Below are 22,500 nucleotides of genomic sequence, written 5' to 3' on the forward strand. Positions count from 1 at the left end.
AGCGATGCTAGCCTGTTAGCCTGCTAGAGAGCTAGACCAAAGCATTAATTATACAGCGATACTATTCTGTTAGCGAGCTAGACCAAAGCATTATTCTACAGCGATGCGAGCCTGTTAGCCTGCTAGAGAGCTAGATCAAAGCATTAATTCTACAGCGATGCTAGCCTGTTAGCCTGCTAGAGAGCTAGATCGGCCAACAGCTCCGCCCCCCCGTAGTTCCTCACCCAAGCCTCTCCAGGTTCTCCTTTACCCAAATCCAGATAGCAGATGTTCTGAAAGAGCTGCAAAACCTGGACCCGTACAAATCAGCTGGGCTTGACAATCTGGACCCGCTATTTCTGAAACTATCTGCCGCCATTGTCGCAACCCCTATTACCAGCCTGTTCAACCTCTCTTTCATATCGTCTGAGATCCCCAAGGATTGAAAGCTGCCGCAGTCATCCCACTCTTCAAAGGGGGAGACACCCTGGACCCAAACTGCTATAGACCTATATCCATCCTGCCCTGCCTATCTAAGGTCTTCGAAAGCCAAGTCAACAAACAGGTCACTGACCATCTCGAATCCCACCGTACCTTCTCCGCTGTGCAATCTGGTTTCCGAGCCGGTCACGGGTGCACCTCAGCCACACTCAAGGTACTAAATGATATCATAACCGCCATCGATAAAAGACAGTACTGTGCAGCCGTCTTCATCGACCTCGCCAAGGCTTTCGACTCTGTCAATCACCAAATTCTTATCGGCAGACTCAACAGCCTCGGTTTTTCGGATGACTGCCTTGCCTGGTTCACCAATTACTTTGCAGACAGAGTTCAGTGTGTCAAATCAGAGGGCATGCTGTCCGGTCCTCTGGCAGTCTCTATGGGGGTGCCACAGGGTTCAATTCTCGGGCCGACTCTTTTCTCTGTATATATCAATGATGTTGCTCTTGCTGCGGGCGATTCCCTGATCCACCTCTACGCAGACGACACCATTCTATATACTTTCGGCCCGTCATTGGACACTGTGCTATCAAACCTCCAAACGAGCTTCAATGCCATACAGCACTCCTTCCGTGGCCTCCAACTGCTCTTAAACGCGAGTAAAACCAAATGCATGCTTTTCAACCGATCGCTGCCTGCACCCGCATGCCCGACTAGCATCACCACCCTGGATGGTTCCAACCTTGAATATGTGGACATCTATAAGTACCTAGGTGTCTGGCTAGACTGCAAACTCTCCTTCCAGACTCACATCAAACATCTCCAATCAAAATCAAATCCAGAGTCGGCTTTCTATTCCGCAACAAAGCCTCCTTCACTCACGCTGCCAAGCTTACCCTAGTAAAACTGACTATCCTACCGATCCTCGACTTCGGCGATGTCATCTACAAAATGGCTTCCAACACTCTACTCAGCAAACTGGATGCAGTCTATCACAGTGCCATCCGTTTTGTCACTAAAGCACCTTATACCACCCACCACTGCGACTTGTATGCTCTAGTCGGCTGGCCCTCACTACATATTCGTCGCCAGACCCACTGGCTCCAGGTCATCTACAAGTCCATGCTAGGTAAAGCTCCGCCTTATCTCAGTTCACTGGTCACGATGGCAACACCCATCCGTAGCACGCGCTCCAGCAGGTGTATCTCACTGATCATCCCTAAAGCCAACACCTCATTTGACCGCCTTTCGTTCCAGTACTCTGCTGCCTGTGACTGGAACGAATTGCAAAAATCGCTGAAGTTGGAGACTTTTATCTCCCTCACCAACTTCAAACATCAGCTATCCGAGCAGCTAACCGATCGCTGCAGCTGTACATAGTCTATAGGTAAATAGCTCACCCTTTTTCACCTACCTCATTCCCATACTGTTTTTATACTGTTTTTATTTATTTACTTTTCTGCTCTTTTGCACACCAATATCTCTACCTGTACATGCCCATCTGATAATTTATCACTCCAGTGTTAATCTGCAAAATTGTATTATTCGCCTACCTCCTCATGCCTTTTGCACACATTGTATATAGACTGCCCATTTTTTTTCTACTGTGTTATTGACTTGCTAATTGTTTACTCCATGTGTAACTCTGTGTTGTCTGTTCACACTGCTATGCTTTATCTTGGCCAGGTCGCAGTTGCAAATGAGAACTTGTTCTCAACTAGCCTACCTGGTTAAATAAAGGTGAAATAAAAAATAAAAAAATAAAATAAAAAGATCAAAGCATTAATTCTACAGCGATGCTATCCTGTTAGCCTGCTAGAGAGCTAGACCAAAGCATTAATTCTACAGCGATGCTAGCCTGTTAGCCTGCTAGAGAGCTAGACCAAAGCATTAATTCTACAGCGATGCTAGCCTGTTAGCCTGCTAGAGAGCTAGACAAAGCATTAATTCTACAGCGATGCTAGCCTGTTAGCCAGCTAGAGAGCTAGACCAAAGCAGTACGCCAGGGTACACATGCAGACACCAGCAGAATGAGGCAGGGGCTCTCCATGGCACGTTAACTTCACTGTGTGTGTGTGTGTGTGTGTGTGTTAGGCCCATGGCAGTGAGAACCATGGGAAGCAGTTTGTTTTCCAGGCTCTGGACGGGTAAACTGTTTATTGACATTTTCTCTGGTTCAACACAATGAGTCGCATGGTGGGGTATGTGTGTGTGTGTGCACAAAAAAAAACGACTTCAGCAGTTTAAAAGAAATCAGCATAGGGCTCAACTCAGGGGAGTTATCTTGTTCTTACTCTCCATCCTCTCTGTCTCGCTCTCCCATCTATCTCTCAATTCAATCTCTCTCTCTCTCTCTCTCTCTCTCTCTCTCTCTCTCTCTCTCTCTCTCTCTCTTTTCTCTGTCTCCTTTCTTTCTCCTTTCTTTATCTCTCTCTCTCTCTCTCTCTCTCTCTCTCTCTCTCTCTCTCTCTCTCTCTCTCTCTCTCTCTCTCTCTCTCTCTCTCTCTCTCTCTCTCCCATCTATCTCTCAATTCAATCTCTCTCTCTCTCTCTCTCTCTCTCCTTCTCTCTCTCTCTCTCTTTCTCTCTTTCTCTCTCTCCTTTTCTCTGTCTCCTTTCTTTATCTCTCTCTCTCTCTCTCTCTCTCTCTCTCTCTCTCTCTCTCTCTCTCTCTCTCTCTCTCTCTCTCTCTCTCTCTCTCTCTCTCTCTCTCTCTCTCTCTCTCTCTCTCTCTCTAAACATTCATCCCAGCAGATACAAGTTGTACCTTCCCTTGCTAGCAAGTAGCTAGCGACCCTCTCACTAAAAATAGGTAGCGCTCCCTATGCATAATGAATGGGCCTCGGAACCGCAGTGCTAATGCTAGCTCTTTCTAGGAGCGATCAGACGCGCTACATTTGGCCTGAGACTCTTCTCCCTCTCTGAGAGTGTGTGTCTAAGAATGTTCGGAGCAGGTGCTCTGAGCCAGACCCAATTCCAGACCCTGAACCCCATTTAGTTTTCCATTTCCACTTGCTGAACAGAAATACAAGTGTGTAAATGCATGTGTGTGTGCTTATGTGTCTGTGATCATGAGTGTGTGCGGGTGTGTGTCATGTAGAGTGGACGCTGAGCAGGAAATGAGACGAACCAAGCCATGCAGAAACTAACAAGAGAGATAATCCCCAGGAAGTCACACGCTGGGTGGGTGTGTCTGTCTGTCTGTTTGTGTGTGGGAGAGGGTGTGTGTCTGTGTACTTATTTGTGTTTACGCTTGTTTGTGTCTGTCTCTCTCTTCCCCAAGCTCTCTGTTATGTTACAGTGCCTTGTGTCTCTCTCTACCCCAAGCTCTCTGTTATGTTACAGTGCCTTGTGTGTCTCTCTCTACCCCAAGCTCTCTGTTATGTTACAGTGCCTTGTGTTTCTCTCTCTACCCCAAGCTCTCTGTTATGTTACAGTGCCTTGTGTGTCTCTCTACCCCAAGCTCTCTGTTATGTTACAGTGCCTTGTGTGTCTCTCTACCCCAAGCTCTCTGTTATGTTACAGTGCCTTGTGTGTCTCTCTCTACCCCAAGCTCTCTGTTATGTTACAGTGCCTTGTGTCTCTCTCTACCCCAAGCTCTCTGTTATGTTACAGTGCCTTGTGTGTCTCTCTACCCCAAGCTCTCTGTTATGTTACAGTGCCTTGTTTGTCTCTCTCTACCCCAAGCTCTCTGTTATGTTACAGGTCCTTGTGTATCTCTCTACCCCAAGCTCTCTGTTATGTTACAGGTCCTTGTGTGTCTCTCTACCCCAAGCTCTATGTTATGTTACAGGTCCTTGTGTGTCTCTCTCTACCCCAAGCTCTCTGTTATGTTACAGTGCCTTGTGTGTCTCTCTACCCCAAGCTCTCTGTTATGTTACAGTGCCTTGTGTGTCTCTCTACCCCAAGCTCTCTGTTATGTTACAGTGCCTTGTTTGTCTCTCTCTACCCCAAGCTCTCTGTTATGTTACAGTGCCTTGTGTGTCTCTCTCTACCCCAAGCTCTCTGTTATGTTACAGTGCCTTGTGTGTCTCTCTCTACCCCAAGCTCTCTGTTATGTTACAGGTCCTTGTGTGTCTCTCTCTACCCCAAGCTCTCTGTTATGTTACAGTGCCTTGTGTGTCTCTCTCTACCCCAAGCTCTCTGTTATGTTACAGGTCCTTGTGTGTCTCTCTCTACCCCAAGCTCTCTGTTATGTTACAGTGCCTTGTGTGTCTCTCTACCCCAAGCTCTCTGTTATGTTACAGTGCCTTGTGTGTCTCTCTACCCCAACCTCTATGTTATGTTACAGTGCCTTGTGTGTCTCTCTACCCCAAGCTCTCTGTTATGTTACAGTGCCTTGTGTGTCTCTCTCTACCCCAAGCTCTCTGTTATGTTACAGTGCCTTGTGTCTCTCTCTACCCCAAGCTCTCTGTTATGTTACAGTGCCTTGTGTGTCTCTCTCTACCCCAAGCTCTCTGTTATGTTACAGTGCCTTGTGTGTCTCTCTCTACCCCAAGCTCTCTGTTATGTTACAGTGCCTTGTGTGTCTCTCTCTACCCCAAGCTCTCTGTTATGTTACAGGTCCTTGTGTGTCTCTCTACCCCAAGCTCTCTGTTATGTTACAGTGCCTTGTGTGTCTCTCTCTACCCCTACCTCTCTGTTATGTTACAGGTCCTTTTGTGTCTCTCTACCCCAAGCTCTCTGTTATGTTACAGTGCCTTGTGTCTCTCTCTACCCCAAGCTCTCTGTTATGTTACAGTGCCTTGTGTGTCTCTCTACCCCAATCTCTCTGTTATGTTACAGTGCCTTGTGTCTCTCTCTACCCCCAGCTCTCTGTTATGTTACAGTGCCTTGTGTGTCTCTCTACCCCAATCTCTCTGTTATGTTACAGTGCCTTGTGTCTCTCTCTACCCCAAGCTCTCTGTTATGTTACAGTGCCTTGTGTGTCTCTCTACCCCAAGCTCTCTGTTATGTTACAGTGCCTTGTGTGTCTCTCTCTACCCCAAGCTCTCTGTTATGTTACAGTGCCTTGTGTGTCTCTCTCTACCCCAAGCTCTCTGTTATGTTACAGTGCCTTGTGTGTCTCTCTCTACCCCAAGCTCTCTGTTATGTTACAGGTCCTTGTGTCTCTCTCTACCCCAAGCTCTCTGTTATGTTACAGGTCCTTGTGTGTCTCTCTCTACCCCAAGCTCTCTGTTATGTTACAGGTCCTTGTGTGTCTCTCTACCCCAAGCTCTCTGTTATGTTACAGTGCCTTGTGTGTCTCTCTACCCCAAGCTCTCTGTTATGTTACAGTGCCTTGTGTGTCTCTCTACCCCAAGCTCTCTGTTATGTTACAGTGCCTTGTGTCTCTCTCTACCCCAAGCTCTCTGTTATGTTACAGTGCCTTGTGTGTCTCTCTCTACCCCAAGCTCTCTGTTATGTTACAGTGCCTTGTGTGTCTCTCTACCCCAAGCTATCTGTTATGTTACAGTGCCTTGTGTGCCTCTCTACCCCAAGCTCTCTGTTATGTTACAGTGCCTTGTGTGTCTCTCTACCCCAACCTCTCTGTTATGTTACAGTGCCTTGTGTGTCTCTCTCTACCCCAAGCTCTCTGTTATGTTACAGTGCCTTGTGTGTCTCTCTCTACCCCAAGCTCTCTGTTATGTTACAGTGCCTTGTGTGTCTCTCTACCCCAACCTCTCTGTTATGTTACAGTGCCTTGTGTGTCTCTCTACCCCAAGCTCTCTGTTATGTTACAGTGCCTTGTGTGTCTCTCTACCCCAAGCTCTCTGTTATGTTACAGTGCCTTGTGTGTCTCTCTACCCCAAGCTCTTTGTTATGTTACAGTGCCTTGTGTCTCTCTCTACCCCAAGCTCTCTGTTATGTTACAGTGCCTTGTGTGTCTCTCTACCCGAAGCTCTCTGTTATGTTACAGTGCCTTGTGTCTCTCTCTACCCCAAGCTCTCTGTTATGTTACAGTGCATTGTGTGTCTCTCTACCCCAACCTCTCTGTTATGTTACAGTGCCTTGTGTCTCTCTCTACCCCAAGCTCTCTGTTATGTTACAGTGCCTTGTCTCTCTCTACCCCAAGCTCTCTGTTATGTTACAGTGCCTTGTGTGTCTCTCTACCCCAAGCTCTCTGTTATGTTACAGTGCATTGTGTGTCTCTCTACCCCAAGCTCTCTGTTATGTTACAGTGCCTTGTGTGTCTCTCTACCCCAAGCTCTCTGTTATGTTACAGTGCCTTGTGTCTCTCTCTACCCCAAGCTCTCTGTTATGTTACAGGTCCTTGTGTGTCTCTCTACCCCAATCTCTCTGTTATGTTACAGTGCCTTGTGTGTCTCTCTCTACCCCAAGCTCTCTGTTATGTTACAGGTCCTTGTGTGTCTCTCTACCCCAAGCTCTCTGTTATGTTACAGTGCCTTGTGTGTCTCTCTCTACCCCAAGCTCTCTGTTATGTTACAGTGCCTTGTGTGTCTCTCTGTACCCCAAGCTCTCTGTTATGTTACAGTGCCTTGTGTCTCTCTCTACCCCAAGCTCTCTGTTATGTTACAGTGCCTTGTGTGTCTCTCTCTACCCCAAGCTCTCTGTTATGTTACAGTGCCTTGTGTGTCTCTCTACCCCAAGCTCTCTGTTATGTTACAGTGCCTTGTGTGTCTCTCTACCCCAAGCTCTCTGTTATGTTACAGTGCCTTGTGTCTCTCTCTACCCCAAGCTCTCTGTTATGTTACAGTGCCTTGTGTGTCTCTCTCTACCCCAAGCTCTCTGTTATGTTACAGTGCCTTGTGTGTCTCTCTACCCCAAGCTCTCTGTTATGTTACAGTGCCTTGTGTGTCTCTCTACCCCAAGCTCTCTGTTATGTTACAGGTCCTTGTGTGTCTCTCTACCCCAAGCTCTCTGTTATGTTACAGTGCCTTGTGTGTCTCTCTCTACCCCAATCTCTCTGTTATGTTACAGGTCCTTGTGTGTCTCTCTACCCCAATCTCTCTGTTATGTTACAGTGCCTTGTGTCTCTCTCTACCCCAAGCTCTCTGTTATGTTACAGTGCCTTGTGTGTCTCTCTCTACCCCAACCTCTCTGTTATGTTACAGGTCCTTGTGTGTCTCTCTACCCCAAGCTCTCTGTTATGTTACAGTGCCTTGTGTCTCTCTCTACCCCAAGCTCTCTGTTATGTTACAGTGCCTTGTGTGTCTCTCTCTACCCCAAGCTCTCTGTTATGTTACAGGTCCTTGTGTGTCTCTCTACCCCAAGCTCTCTGTTATGTTACAGTGCCTTGTGTCTCTCTCTACCCCAAGCTCTCTGTTATGTTACAGTGCCTTGTGTGTCTCTCTACCCGAAGCTCTCTGTTATGTTACAGTGCCTTGTGTCTCTCTCTACCCCAAGCTCTCTGTTATGTTACAGTGCATTGTGTGTCTCTCTACCCCAACCTCTCTGTTATGTTACAGTGCCTTGTGTCTCTCTCTACCCCAAGCTCTCGGTTATGTTACAGTGCCTTGTCTCTCTCTACCCCAAGCTCTCTGTTATGTTACAGTGCCTTGTGTGTCTCTCTACCCCAAGCTCTCTGTTATGTTACAGTGCATTGTGTGTCTCTCTACCCCAAGCTCTCTGTTATGTTACAGTGCCTTGTGTGTCTCTCTACCCCAATCTCTCTGTTATGTTACAGTGCCTTGTGTCTCTCTCTACCCCAAGCTCTCTGTTATGTTACAGTGCCTTGTGTGTCTCTCTACCCCAAGCTCTCTGTTATGTTACAGTGCCTTGTGTGTCTCTCTACCCCAAGCTCTCTGTTATGTTACAGTGCCTTGTGTGTCTCTCTCTACCCCAAGCTCTCTGTTATGTTACAGTGCCTTGTGTCTCTCTCTACCCCAAGCTCTCTGTTATGTTACAGTGCCTTGTGTCTCTCTCTACCCCAAGCTCTCTGTTATGTTACAGTGCCTTGTGTGTCTCTCTACCCCAAGCTCTCTGTTATGTTACAGGTCCTTGTGTGTCTCTCTCTACCCCAAGCTCTCTGTTATGTTACAGTGCCTTGTGTGTCTCTCTACCCCAAGCTCTCTGTTATGTTACAGGTCCTTGTGTGTCTCTCTCTACCCCAAGCTCTCTGTTATGTTACAGTGCCTTGTGTCTCTCTCTACCCCAAGCTCTCTGTTATGTTACAGTGCCTTGTGTGTCTCTCTACCCCAAGCTCTCTGTTATGTTACAGTGCATTGTGTGTCTCTACCCCAACCTCTCTGTTATGTTACAGTGCCTTGTGTGTCTCTCTACCCCAAGCTCTCCGTTATGTTACAGTGCCTTGTGTGTCTCTCTACACCAAGCTATCTGTTATGTTACAGTGCCTTGTGTCTCTCTCTACCCCAAGCTCTCTGTTATGTTACAGTGCCTTGTGTGTCTCTCTACCCCAAGCTATCTGTTATGTTACAGTGCCTTGTGTGTCTCTCTACCCCAACCTCTCTGTTATGTTACAGTGCCTTGTGTGTCTCTCTACCCCAACCTCTCTGTTATGTTACAGTGCCTTGTGTGTCTCTCTACCCCAAGCTCTCTGTTATGTTACAGTGCCTTGTGTCTCTCTCTACCCCAAGCTCTCTGTTATGTTACAGTGCCTTGTGTGTCTCTCTACCCCAAGCTACCTGTTATGTTACAGTGCCTTGTGTGTCTCTCTACCCCAAGCTCTCTGTTATGTTACAGTGCCTTGTGTGTCTCTCTCTACCCCAAGCTCTCTGTTATGTTACAGTGCCTTGTGTGTCTCTCTACCCCAAGCTATCTGTTATGTTACAGTGCCTTGTGTGTCTCTCTACCCCAAGCTCTCTGTTATGTTACAGTGCCTCGTGTGTCTCTCTCTACCCCAAGCTCTCTGTTATGTTACAGTGCCTTGTGTGTCTCTCTCTTCCCCAAGAAGTGTGTCAGTCCCAGTGTATTTCTTCTCCAGCAGTGTAGTTGGTAGGTAATGGATGTATCTGTAACTCCTCCATAGTGATTGATGTTCCTCCATAGTGATTGATGTCTCTCCACCAGTGTAAGGTAGGTAACTCCTCCTCCATAGTGATTGATGTCTCTCCACCAGTGTAAGGTAGGTAACTCCTCCTCCATAGTGATTGATGTGTCTCTCCACCAGTGTAAGGTAGGTAACTCCTCCTCCATAGTGATTGATGTGTCTCTCCACCAGTGTAAGGTAGGTAACTCCTCCTCCATAGTGATTGATGTCTCTCCACCAGTGTAAGGTAGGTAACTCCTCCTCCATAGTGATTGATGTGTCTCTCCACCAGTGTAAGGTAGGTAACTCCTCCTCCATAGTGATTGATGTCTCTCCACCAGTGTAAGGTAGGTAACTCCTCCTCCATAGTGATTGATGTCTCTCCACCAGTGTAAGGTAGGTAACTCCTCCTCCATAGTGATTGATGTCTCTCCACCAGTGTAAGGTAGGTAACTCCTCCTCCATAGTGATTGATGTGTCTCTCCACCAGTGTAAGGTAGGTAACTCCTCCTCCATAGTGATTGATGTGTCTCTCCACCAGTGTAAGGTAGGTAACTCCTCCTCCATAGTGATTGATGTGTCTCTCCACCAGTGTAAGGTAGGTAACTCCTCCTCCATAGTGATTGATGTGTCTCTCCACCAGTGTAAGGTAGGTAACTCCTCCTCCATAGTGATTGATGTCTCTCCACCAGTGTAAGGTAGGTAACTCCTCCTCCATAGTGATTGATGTCTCTCCACCAGTGTAAGGTAGGTAACTCCTCCATAGTGATTGATGTCTCTCCACCAGTGTAAGGTAGGTAACTCCTCCTCCATAGTGATTGATGTGTCTCTCCACCAGTGTAAGGTAGGTAACTCCTCCATAGTGATTGATGTCTCTCCACCAGTGTAAGGTAGGTAACTCCTCCTCCATAGTGATTGATGTCTCTCCACCAGTGTAAGGTAGGTAACTCCTCCCCATAGTGATTGATGTCTCTCCACCAGTGTAAGGTAGGTAACTCCTCCATAGTGATTGATGTCTCCACCAGTGTAAGGTAGGTAACTCCTCCTCCATAGTGATTGATGTCTCTCCACCAGTGTAAGGTAGGTAACTCCTCCTCCATAGTGATTGATGTCTCTCCACCAGTGTAAGGTAGGTAACTCCTCCATAGTGATTGATGTGTCTCTCCACCAGTGTAAGGTAGGTAACTCCTCCTCCATAGTGATTGATGTGTCTCTCCACCAGTGTAAGGTAGGTAACTCCTCCTCCATAGTGATTGATGTGTCTCTCCACCAGTGTAAGGTAGGTAACTCCTCCTCCATAGTGATTGATGTGTCTCTCCACCAGTGTAAGGTAGGTAACTCCTCCTCCATAGTGATTGATGTGTCTCTCCACCAGTGTAAGGTAGGTAACTCCTCCTCCATAGTGATTGATGTGTCTCTCCACCAGTGTAAGGTAGGTAACTCCTCCATAGTGATTGATGTGTCTCTCCACCAGTGTAAGGTAGGTAACTCCTCCATAGTGATTGATGTCTCTCCACCAGTGTAAGGTAGGTAACTCCTCCTCCATAGTGATTGATGTGTCTCTCCACCAGTGTAAGGTAGGTAACTCCTCCTCCATAGTGATTGATGTCTCTCCACCAGTGTAAGGTAGGTAACTCCTCCTCCATAGTGATTGATGTGTCTCTCCACCAGTGTAAGGTAGGTAACTCCTCCATAGTGATTGATGTCTCTCCACCAGTGTAAGGTAGGTAACTCCTCCTCCATAGTGATTGATGTCTCTCCACCAGTGTAAGGTAGGTAACTCCTCCTCCATAGTGATTGATGTCTCTCCACCAGTGTAAGGTAGGTAACTCCTCCTCCATAGTGATTGATGTCTCTCCACCAGTGTAAGGTAGGTAACTCCTCCATAGTGATTGATGTCTCTCCACCAGTGTAAGGTAGGTAACTCCTCCTCCATAGTGATTGATGTGTCTCTCCACCAGTGTAAGGTAGGTAACTCCTCCTCCATAGTGATTGATGTGTCTCTCCACCAGTGTAAGGTAGGTAACTCCTCCTCCATAGTGATTGATGTCTCTCCACCAGTGTAAGGTAGGTAACTCCTCCTCCATAGTGATTGATGTGTCTCTCCACCAGTGTAAGGTAGGTAACTCCTCCTCCATAGTGATTGATGTGTCTCTCCACCAGTGTAAGGTAGGTAACTCCTCCTCCATAGTGATTGATGTGTCTCTCCACCAGTGTAAGGTAGGTAACTCCTCCTCCATAGTGATTGATGTCTCTCCACCAGTGTAAGGTAGGTAACTCCTCCATAGTGATTGATGTCTCTCCACCAGTGTAAGGTAGGTAACTCCTCCATAGTGATTGATGTCTCTCCACCAGTGTAAGGTAGGTAACTCCTCCTCCATAGTGATTGATGTCTCTCCACCAGTGTAAGGTAGGTAACTCCTCCTCCATAGTGATTGATGTCTCTCCACCAGTGTAAGGTAGGTAACTCCTCCATAGTGATTGATGTCTCTCCACCAGTGTAAGGTAGGTAACTCCTCCTCCATAGTGATTGATGTCTCTCCACCAGTGTAAGGTAGGTAACTCCTCCTCCATAGTGATTGATGTCTCTCCACCAGTGTAAGGTAGGTAACTCCTCCTCCATAGTGATTGATGTGTCTCTCCACCAGTGTAAGGTAGATAACTCCTCCTCCATAGTGATTGATGTCTCTCCACCAGTGTAAGGTAGGTAACTCCTCCTCCATAGTGATTGATGTCTCTCCACCAGTGTAAGGTAGATAACTCCTCCTCCATAGTGATTGATGTCTCTCCACCAGTGTAAGGTAGATAACTCCTCCTCCATAGTGATTGATGTCTCTCCACCAGTGTAAGGTAGGTAACTCCTCCATAGTGATTGATGTCTCTCCACCAGTGTAAGGTAGGTAACTCCTCCTCCATAGTGATTGATGTGTCTCTCCACCAGTGTAAGGTAGGTAACTCCTCCTCCATAGTGATTGATGTCTCTCCACCAGTGTAAGGTAGGTAACTCCTCCATAGTGATTGATGTCTCTCCACCAGTGTAAGGTAGGTAACTCCTCCATAGTGATTGATGTCTCTCCACCAGTGTAAGGTAGGTAACTCCTCCTCCATAGTGATTGATGTCTCTCCACCAGTGTAAGGTAGGTAACTCCTCCATAGTGATTGATGTCTCTCCACCAGTGTAAGGTAGGTAACTCCTCCTCCATAGTGATTGATGTGTCTCTCCACCAGTGTAAGGTAGGTAACTCCTCCTCCATAGTGATTGATGTGTCTCTCCACCAGTGTAAGGTAGGTAACTCCTCCTCCATAGTGATTGATGTCTCTCCACCAGTGTAAGGTAGGTAACTCCTCCTCCATAATGATTGATGCATCTCTCCACCAGTGTAAGGTAGGTAACTCCTCCTCCATAGTGATTGATGTCTCTCCACCAGTGTAAGGTAGGTAACTCCTCCTCCATAGTGATTGATGTCTCTCCACCAGTGTAAGGTAGGTAACTCCTCCTCCATAGTGATTGATGTGTCTCTCCACCAGTGTAAGGTAGGTAACTCCTCCTCCATAGTGATTGATGTCTCTCCACCAGTGTAAGGTAGGTAACTCCTCCTCCATAGTGATTGATGTCTCTCCACCAGTGTAAGGTAGGTAACTCCTCCTCCATAGTGATTGATGTGTCTCTCCACCAGTGTAAGGTAGGTAACTCCTCCTCCATAGTGATTGATGTCTCTCCACCAGTGTAAGGTAGGTAACTCCTCCTCCATAGTGATTGATGTCTCTCCACCAGTGTAAGGTAGGTAACTCCTCCTCCATAGTGATTGATGTCTCTCCACCAGTGTAAGGTAGGTAACTCCTCCTCCATAGTGATTGATGTCTCTCCACCAGTGTAAGGTAGGTAACTCCTCCTCCATAGTGATTGATGTGTCTCTCCACCAGTGTAAGGTAGGTAACTCCTCCTCCATAGTGATTGATGTGTCTCTCCACCAGTGTAAGGTAGGTAACTCCTCCTCCATAGTGATTGATGTCTCTCCACCAGTGTAAGGTAGGTAACTCCTCCATAGTGATTGATGTGTCTCTCCACCAGTGTAAGGTAGGTAACTCCTCCATAGTGATTGATGTGTCTCTCCATCATTGTAAGGTAGGTAACTCCTCCTCCATAGTGATTGATGTGTCTCTCCACCAGTGTAAGGTAGGTAACTCCTCCATAGTGATTGTGTCTCTCCACCAGTGTAAGGTAGGTAACTCCTCCTCCATAGTGATTGATGTGTCTCTCCACCAGTGTAAGGTAGGTAACTCCTCCTCCATAGTGATTGATGTGTCTCTCCATCAGTGTAAGGTAGGTAACTCCTCCATAGTGACTGATGTTTCCCAGCTTTGTCCCAGCTCAGCCATTAGCTGTGTGATGTTACATCACGTTAAAAGGCAGCTAATCAGGTTGCTGTTGAACCTGGGACCCCCAGTCTGTTCTAATGATGATTTATACTGCATCCCAGTCACACCATAACTGCATTAAATACAGATTATATGCCAACACTAAACCCTGTAATACTGTTCTCTATTCCCTGACTCAGTTTGCTAAATAAATCTGGCTGATTACATTGTGTGTGTGTGTGTGTGTGTGTGTGAGTGTGTGTGTGTGTGTACTTTATGTTTGTCAAGGTTAGGATGAAGATACTATGATGCAATGATACTATGATATTATGATACAACGATACAATGATATTATAATATTATGATGCAGTGATATTATGATGCAATGATACTATAATATTATGTTACAATGATACCATGATGCAATACACAATGACACAATGATATTATGATACAAGGAGACTATGATACAATATACAATGACACTATGATATTATGATACAATGATACAATGATACTAAGATGTTATGATACAATGATGCTATGATACAAGGATACTATGATACAATGATATTATGATATAATGATACTATGATACAGTATACAATGATACTCTGATATCATGATACACTGATACACTAAGGTACAATGATATGATGATGCTATGATACAAGGATACTATGATACAATGATGCAATATACAATAATATAATAGAGTTACAGTTCATTCTTTTCTGTCCCCTTTTTTAACATTCTCACACACACAACCTTGTTCTCTCTCACACACAACCTCGTTCTCTCACACACACAACCTCGTTCTCTCACACACACAACCTCGTTCTCTCACACACACAACCTCGTTCTCTCACACACACAACCTCGTTCTCTCACACACACAACCTCGTTCTCTCACACACTCAACCTCGTTCTCTCACACACACAACCTCGTTCTCTCCCACACACAACCTCGTTCTCTCACACACACAACCTCGTTCTCTCACACACACAACCTCGTTCTCTCACACACACAACCTCGTTTTCTCACAACCACAACCTCGTTCTCTCACACACACAACCTCGTTCTCTCTCACACACAACCTCGTTCTCTCACACACACAACCTCGTTCTCTCACACACACAACCTCGTTCTCTCACACACACAACCTCGTTCTCTCACACACACAACCTCGTTCTCTCACACACACAACCTCGTTCTCTCACACACACAACCTCGTTCTCTCACACACACAACCTCGTTCTCCCCACACACAAACTCGTTCTCTCACACACACAACCTCGTTCTCTCACACACACAACCTCGTTCTCTCCCACACACAACCTCGTTCTCTCTCACACACGACCTCGTTCTCTCACACACACAACCTCGTTCTCTCACATACACAACCTCGTTCTCTCTCACACACGACCTCGTTCTCTCACACACAACCTCGTTCTCTCACACACACAACCTCGTTCTCTCTCACACACAACCTCGTTCTCTCACACACACAACCTCGTTCTCTCACACACACAACCTCGTTCTCTCTCACACACAACCTCGTTCTCTCACACACACAACCTCGTTCTCTCACACACACACAGCCTTGTTCTCTCTCTCTCTCACACACAATGTCGTTCTCTCTCACACACACAACCTCGTTCTTTCACACATCAAACAAAATCTTCAGTAGCTTTTTGACTGGACAGAGAGGGAGGGAGGGAGACAACAACAAAGTAATGAAGGGATGGAATGATGGAAGTGATTGACAGCTCTCTTACCGGAGGAGGGGGATTGGTGTCTGAGCAGGTATGAGTCATCGTGGGGGCGGGGCTCCAAGCGGGAATGGGAGGAGTTATTCTCCAGCAGAGGCACCTGGCACTCCCTGAATGGTGGAGAGGAGGAGGAGGGGCATAGGGATGAAGAGGGAGGGGCAGAGGGGGGGAGGAGGGAGGAGGTAGGGGGGATGGTGCAACCTGGAGGATGAAGGAAAAGAGAGAGGGAGGGAGGGAGGGTTAGACATACTGATGGACAGATGATTGACAGAGGGACACTAAAAAGAGGTACACACACTAATGCACACACACACACACACACCCACCCACACACACACCCCATCTCAGCAGCTTTACATAGTTGAGCCATGGGACGGAGGATTCTTTGGACACATTGAGGCTGGTCCTTTACACTAGAGAGAGGGACAGGAGATTTGACTTATTGAGGCTGGTCCTTTACACTAGAGAGAGGGACAGGAGATTTGACTTATTGAGGCTGGTCCTTTACACTAGAGAGAGGGACAGGAGATTTGACTTATTGAGGCTGGTCCTTTACACTAGAGAGAGGGATAGGAGATTTGACTTATTGAGGCTGGTCCTTTATACTAGAGAGAGGGACAGGAGATTTGACTTATTGAGGCTGGTCCTTTACACTAGAGAGAGGGACAGGAGATTTGACTTATTGAGGCTGGTCCTTTACACTAGAGAGAGGGACAGGAGATTTGACTTATTGAGGCTGGTCCTTTACACTAGAGAGAGGGACAGGAGATTTGACTTATTGAGGCTGGTCCTTTACACTAGAGAGAGGGACATGATATTTGACTTATTGAGGCTGGTCCTTTACACTAGAGAGAGGGACAGGAGATTTGACTTATTGAGGCTGGTCCTTTACACTAGAGAGAGGGACAGGATATTTGACTTATTGAGGCTGGTCCTTTACACTAGAGAGAGGGACAGGAGATTTGACTTATTGAGGCTGGTCCTTTACACTAGAGAGAGGGACAGGAGATTTGACTTATTGAGGCTGGTCCTTTACACTAGAGAGAGGGACAGGAGATTTGACTTATTGAGGCTGGTCCTTTACACTAGAGAGAGGGACAGGAGATTTGACTTATTGAGGCTGGTCCTTTACACTAGAGAGAGGGACAGGAGATTTGACTTATTGAGGCTGGTCCTTTACACTAGAGAGAGGGACAGGAGATTTGACTTATTGAGGCTGGTCCTTTACACTAGAGAGAGGGACAGGAGATTTGACTTATTGAGGCTGGTCCTTTACACTAGAGAGAGGGACAGGAGATTTGACTTATTGAGGCTGGTCCTTTACACTAGAGAGAGGGACAGGAGATTTGACTTATTGAGGCTGGTCCTTTACACTAGAGAGAGGGACAGGAGATTTGACTTATTGAGGCTGGTCCTTTACACTAGAGAGAGGGACAGGATATTTGACTTATTGAGGCTGGTCCTTTACACTAGAGAGAGGGACAGGAGATTTGACTTATTGAGGCTGGTCCTTTACACTAGAGAGAGGGACAGGAGATTTGACTTATTGAGGCTGGTCCTTTACACTAGAGAGAGGGACAGGAGATTTGACTTATTGAGGCTGGTCCTTTACACTAGAGAGAGGGACAGGAGATTTGACTTATTGAGGCTGGTCCTTTACACTAGAGAGAGGGACAGGAGATTTGACTTATTGAGGCTGGTCCTTTACACTAGAGAGAGGGACAGGAGATTTGACTTATTGAGGCTGGTCCTTTACACTAGAGAGAGGGACAGGAGATTTGACTTATTGAGGCTGGTCCTTTACACTAGAGAGAGGGACAGGAGATTTGACTTATTGAGGCTGGTCCTTTACACTAGAGAGAGGGACAGGAGATTTGACTTATTGAGGCTGGTCCTTTACACTAGAGAGAGGGACAGGAGATTTGACTTATTGAGGCTGGTCCTTTACACTAGAGAGAGGGACAGGAGATTTGACTTATTGAGGCTGGTCCTTTACACTAGAGAGAGGGACAGGAGATTTGACTTATTGAGGCTGGTCCTTTACACTAGACAGAGGGACAGGAGATTTGACTTATTGAGGCTGGTCCTTTACACTAGAGAGAGGGGGATAGGAAACATTACAGTGACCGTATTACCGCCACACCGGCAGTCATGAGTCATGAAGGCAGTAAATTCCACATGACAGTTTAGTCACAGTAATTAGGCCTCTCTGATGCTGCTGCTGGTCATTGGTAGCCTACCAAACGTGCTAACTGCTTGGTACTCAGCAATCTATTGTCCCTCTAATCACTCTGACATCAATGCAAATGTTTAAAAAAAAAATCGAATCAAACACTTCATGAGAGCCCATGAGCTCATGCTGTGAAACATTTTTTGTAGGCTATGCAATTGCCGAGCAAACAGAGTGATGGCCTCTACTAAAAAGAGGATGATCCCATTAGCTTTCTATAGGCTAGGTCTACTATATTTATTTATCAGTTTTCTATAGGCTAGGTCTACTATATTTATTGATCAGTTTTCTATAGGCTAGGTCTACTATATTTATTGATCCGTTTTCTATAGGCTAGGTCTACTGTATTTATTGATCAGTTTTCTATAGGCTAGGTCTACTATATTTATTTATCTATCAGCTTTCTATAGGCTAGGTCTACTATATTTATCAGCTTTCCTAATATTAAGCACATTGCTTATATTTACAACAGGAGTATAGCCTACCAGGCTGGCATGAAAATAAACCACGGGAAAGCGTCCTCCATTCTCTATTTAAGTGCATAGATGACATGCATTTTTTTCCAGCTGCCCCTGTTTTCGATACAGGTGCATAATAATGTTCCATTCTAAATAAAAACACATTTCACACATATATTCCTTAGTGTATGTAAAGACAAGACTAAATCAAAACTGGTCTGATGGGTGACAATATTAGCCTATCACCTGCGAATGATGTATTATCACCTGTGAATGATACCCAGCTAGTGTGCAGTAAGGCAAACCTGCAGTATAGTCACACACCTCATGTAGCCTAGCCCATAGGCCTACATGTTTTAATAAGGTTTGTACCACTAAAGTGGCCAAATAACTTGTTAAAATGCAACACATTATTCCGCTTTCTAACCGGTGTAGAGCCTAACTGTACATGGTCTGGCGTGAGTTTCAGGTTTGGGGAAGATAACTTTCACCGTAAAATGACCCTTTATAATAAAGTAATACATGTCTGATCACATTTGCCGTCACTTTCGAGAACAGTGTTTTCCCGCCAATGAATTGCATTTTGTAATATTTGCTCTTATAGCCTCCTGCAGTGTATGCTGTTGCTGCACTTACAATGTGAAGAAATAGTCTAATAGTTCTTATAGCCTCCTGCAGTGTATGCTGTTGCTGCACTTACAATGTGAAGAAATAGTCTAATAGTTCTTATAGCCTCCTGCAGTGTATGCTGTTGCTGCACTTACAATGTGAAGAAATAGTCTAATAGTTCTTATAGCCTCCTGCAGTGTATGCTGTTGCTGCACTTACAATGTGAAGAAATAGTCTAATAGTTCTTATAGCCTCCTGCAGTGTATGCTGTTGCTGCACTTACAATGTGAAGAAATAGTCTAATAGTTCTTATAGCCTCCTGCAGTGTATGCTGTTGCTGCACTTACAATGTGAAGAAATAGTCTAATAGTTCTTATAGCCTCCTGCAGTGTATGCTGTTGCTGCACTTACAATGTGAAGAAATAGTCTAATAGTTCTTATAGCCTCCTGCAGTGTATGCTGTTGCTGCACTTACAATGTGAAGAAATAGTCTAATAGTTCTTATAGCCTCCTGCAGTGTATGCTGTTGCTGCACTTACAATGTGAAGAAATAGTCTAATAGTTCTTATAGCCTCCTGCAGTGTATGCTGTTGCTGCACTTACAATGTGAAGAAATAGCTCTAATAGTTCTTATAGCCTCCTGCAGTGTATGCTGTTGCTGCACTTACAATGTGAAGAAATAGTCTAATAGTTCTTATAGCCTCCTGCAGTGTATGCTGTTGCTGCACTTACAATGTGAAGAAATAGTCTAATAGTTCTTATAGCCTCCTGCAGTGTATGCTGTTGCTGCACTTACAATGTGAAGAAATAGTCTAATAGTTCTTATAGCCTCCTGCAGTGTATGCTGTTGCTGCACTTACAATGTGAAGAAATAGTCTAATAGTTCTTATAGCCTCCTGCAGTGTATGCTGTTGCTGCACTTACAATGTGAAGAAATAGTCTAATAGTTCTTATAGCCTCCTGCAGTGTATGCTGTTTGCACTTACAATGTGAAGAAATAGTCTAATAGTTCTTATAGCCTCCTGCAGTGTATGCTGTTGCTGCACTTACAATGTGAAGAAATAGTCTAATAGTTCTTATAGCCTCCTGCAGTGTATGCTGTTGCTGCACTTACAATGTGAAGAAATAGTCTAATAGTTCTTATAGCCTCCTGCAGTGTATGCTGTTGCTGCACTTACAATGTGAAGAAATAGTCTAATAGTTCTTATAGCCTCCTGCAGTGTATGCTGTTGCTGCACTTACAATGTGAAGAAATAGTCTAATAGTTCTTATAGCCTCCTGCAGTGTATGCTGTTGCTGCACTTACAATGTGAAGAAATAGTCTAATAGTTCTTATAGCCTCCTGCAGTGTATGCTGTTGCTGCACTTACAATGTGAAGAAATAGTCTAATAGTTCTTATAGCCTCCTGCAGTGTATGCTGTTGCTGCACTTACAATGTGAAGAAATAGTCTAATAGTTCTTATAGCCTCCTGCAGTGTATGCTGTTGCTGCACTTACAATGTGAAGAAATAGTCTAATAGTTCTTATAGCCTCCTGCAGTGTATGCTGTTGCTGCACTTACAATGTGAAGAAATAGTCTAATAGTTCTTATAGCCTCCTGCAGTGTATGCTGTTGCTGCACTTACAATGTGAAGAAATAGTCTAATAGTTCTTATAGCCTCCTGCAGTGTATGCTGTTGCTGCACTTACAATGTGAAGAAATAGTCTAATAGTTCTTATAGCCTCCTGCAGTGTATGCTGTTGCTGCACTTACAATGTGAAGAAATAGTCTAATAGTTCTTATAGCCTCCTGCAGTGTATGCTGTTGCTGCACTTACAATGTGAAGAAATAGTCTAATAGTTCTTATAGCCTCCTGCAGTGTATGCTGTTGCTGCACTTACAATGTGAAGAAATAGTCTAATAGTTCTTATAGCCTCCTGCAGTGTATGCTGTTGCTGCACTTACAATGTGAAGAAATAGTCTAATAGTTCTTATAGCCTCCTGCAGTGTATGCTGTTGCTGCACTTACAATGTGAAGAAATAGTCTAATAGTTCTTATAGCCTCCTGCAGTGTATGCTGTTGCTGCACTTACAATGTGAAGAAATAGTCTAATAGTTCTTATAGCCTCCTGCAGTGTATGCTGTTGCTGCACTTACAATGTGAAGAAATAGTCTAATAGTTCTTATAGCCTCCTGCAGTGTATGCTGTTGCTGCACTTACAATGTGAAGAAATAGTCTAATAGTTCTTATAGCCTCCTGCAGTGTATGCTGTTGCTGCACTTACAATGTGAAGAAATAGTCTAATAGTTCTTATAGCCTCCTGCAGTGTATGCTGTTGCTGCACTTACAATGTGAAGAAATAGTCTAATAGTTCTTATAGCCTCCTGCAGTGTATGCTGTTGCTGCACTTACAATGTGAAGAAATAGTCTAATAGTTCTTATAGCCTCCTGCAGTGTATGCTGTTGCTGCACTTACAATGTGAAGAAATAGTCTAATAGTTCTTATAGCCTCCTGCAGTGTATGCTGTTGCTGCACTTACAATGTGAAGAAATAGTCTAATAGTTCTTATAGCCTCCTGCAGTGTATGCTGTTGCTGCACTTACAATGTGAAGAAATAGTCTAATAGTTCTTATAGCCTCCTGCAGTGTATGCTGTTGCTGCACTTACAATGTGAAGAAATAGTCTAATAGTTCTTATAGCCTCCTGCAGTGTATGCTGTTGCTGCACTTACAATGTGAAGAAATAGTCTAATAGTTCTTATAGCCTCCTGCAGTGTATGCTGTTGCTGCACTTACAATGTGAAGAAATAGTCTAATAGTTCTTATAGCCTCCTGCAGTGTATGCTGTTGCTGCACTTACAATGTGAAGAAATAGTCTAATAGTTCTTATAGCCTCCTGCAGTGTATGCTGTTGCTGCACTTACAATGTGAAGAAATAGTCTAATAGTTCTTATAGCCTCCTGCAGTGTATGCTGTTGCTGCACTTACAATGTGAAGAAATAGTCTAATAGTTCTTATAGCCTCCTGCAGTGTATGCTGTTGCTGCACTTACAATGTGAAGAAATAGTCTAATAGTTCTTATAGCCTCCTGCAGTGTATGCTGTTGCTGCACTTACAATGTGAAGAAATAGTCTAATAGTTCTTATAGCCTCCTGCAGTGTATGCTGTTGCTGCACTTACAATGTGAAGAAATAGTCTAATAGTTCTTATAGCCTCCTGCAGTGTATGCTGTTGCTGCACTTACAATGTGAAGAAATAGTCTAATAGTTCTTATAGCCTCCTGCAGTGTATGCTGTTGCTGCACTTACAATGTGAAGAAATAGTCTAATAGTTCTTATAGCCTCCTGCAGTGTATGCTGTTGCTGCACTTACAATGTGAAGAAATAGTCTAATAGTTCTTATAGCCTCCTGCAGTGTATGCTGTTGCTGCACTTACAATGTGAAGAAATAGTCTAATAGTTCTTATAGCCTCCTGCAGTGTATGCTGTTGCTGCACTTACAATGTGAAGAAATAGTCTAATAGTTCTTATAGCCTCCTGCAGTGTATGCTGTTGCTGCACTTACAATGTGAAGAAATAGTCTAATAGTTCTTATAGCCTCCTGCAGTGTATGCTGTTGCTGCACTTACAATGTGAAGAAATAGTCTAATAGTTCTTATAGCCTCCTGCAGTGTATGCTGTTGCTGCACTTACAATGTGAAGAAATAGTCTAATAGTTCTTATAGCCTCCTGCAGTGTATG

General features: G+C 44.9%; 1 protein-coding gene across 1 annotated transcript in view; it reads right to left on the minus strand.

The window, feature by feature from the left end:
- Window positions 1–22,500, minus strand: part of LOC118374651 (teneurin-2-like) — a 450,055-nt gene that overhangs the window by 154,030 nt on the left and 273,525 nt on the right. The window contains exon 3 of the mRNA XM_052487936.1: window positions 15,488–15,682. Coding sequence (XP_052343896.1) covers window positions 15,488–15,682 — 195 coding nt within the window. The remainder of the gene's footprint in view (window positions 1–15,487; window positions 15,683–22,500) is intronic.

The sequence above is a fragment of the Oncorhynchus keta genome, chromosome 30 (genome assembly GCF_023373465.1).
Source record: "Oncorhynchus keta strain PuntledgeMale-10-30-2019 chromosome 30, Oket_V2, whole genome shotgun sequence".
Taxonomy (NCBI): domain Eukaryota; kingdom Metazoa; phylum Chordata; class Actinopteri; order Salmoniformes; family Salmonidae; genus Oncorhynchus; species Oncorhynchus keta.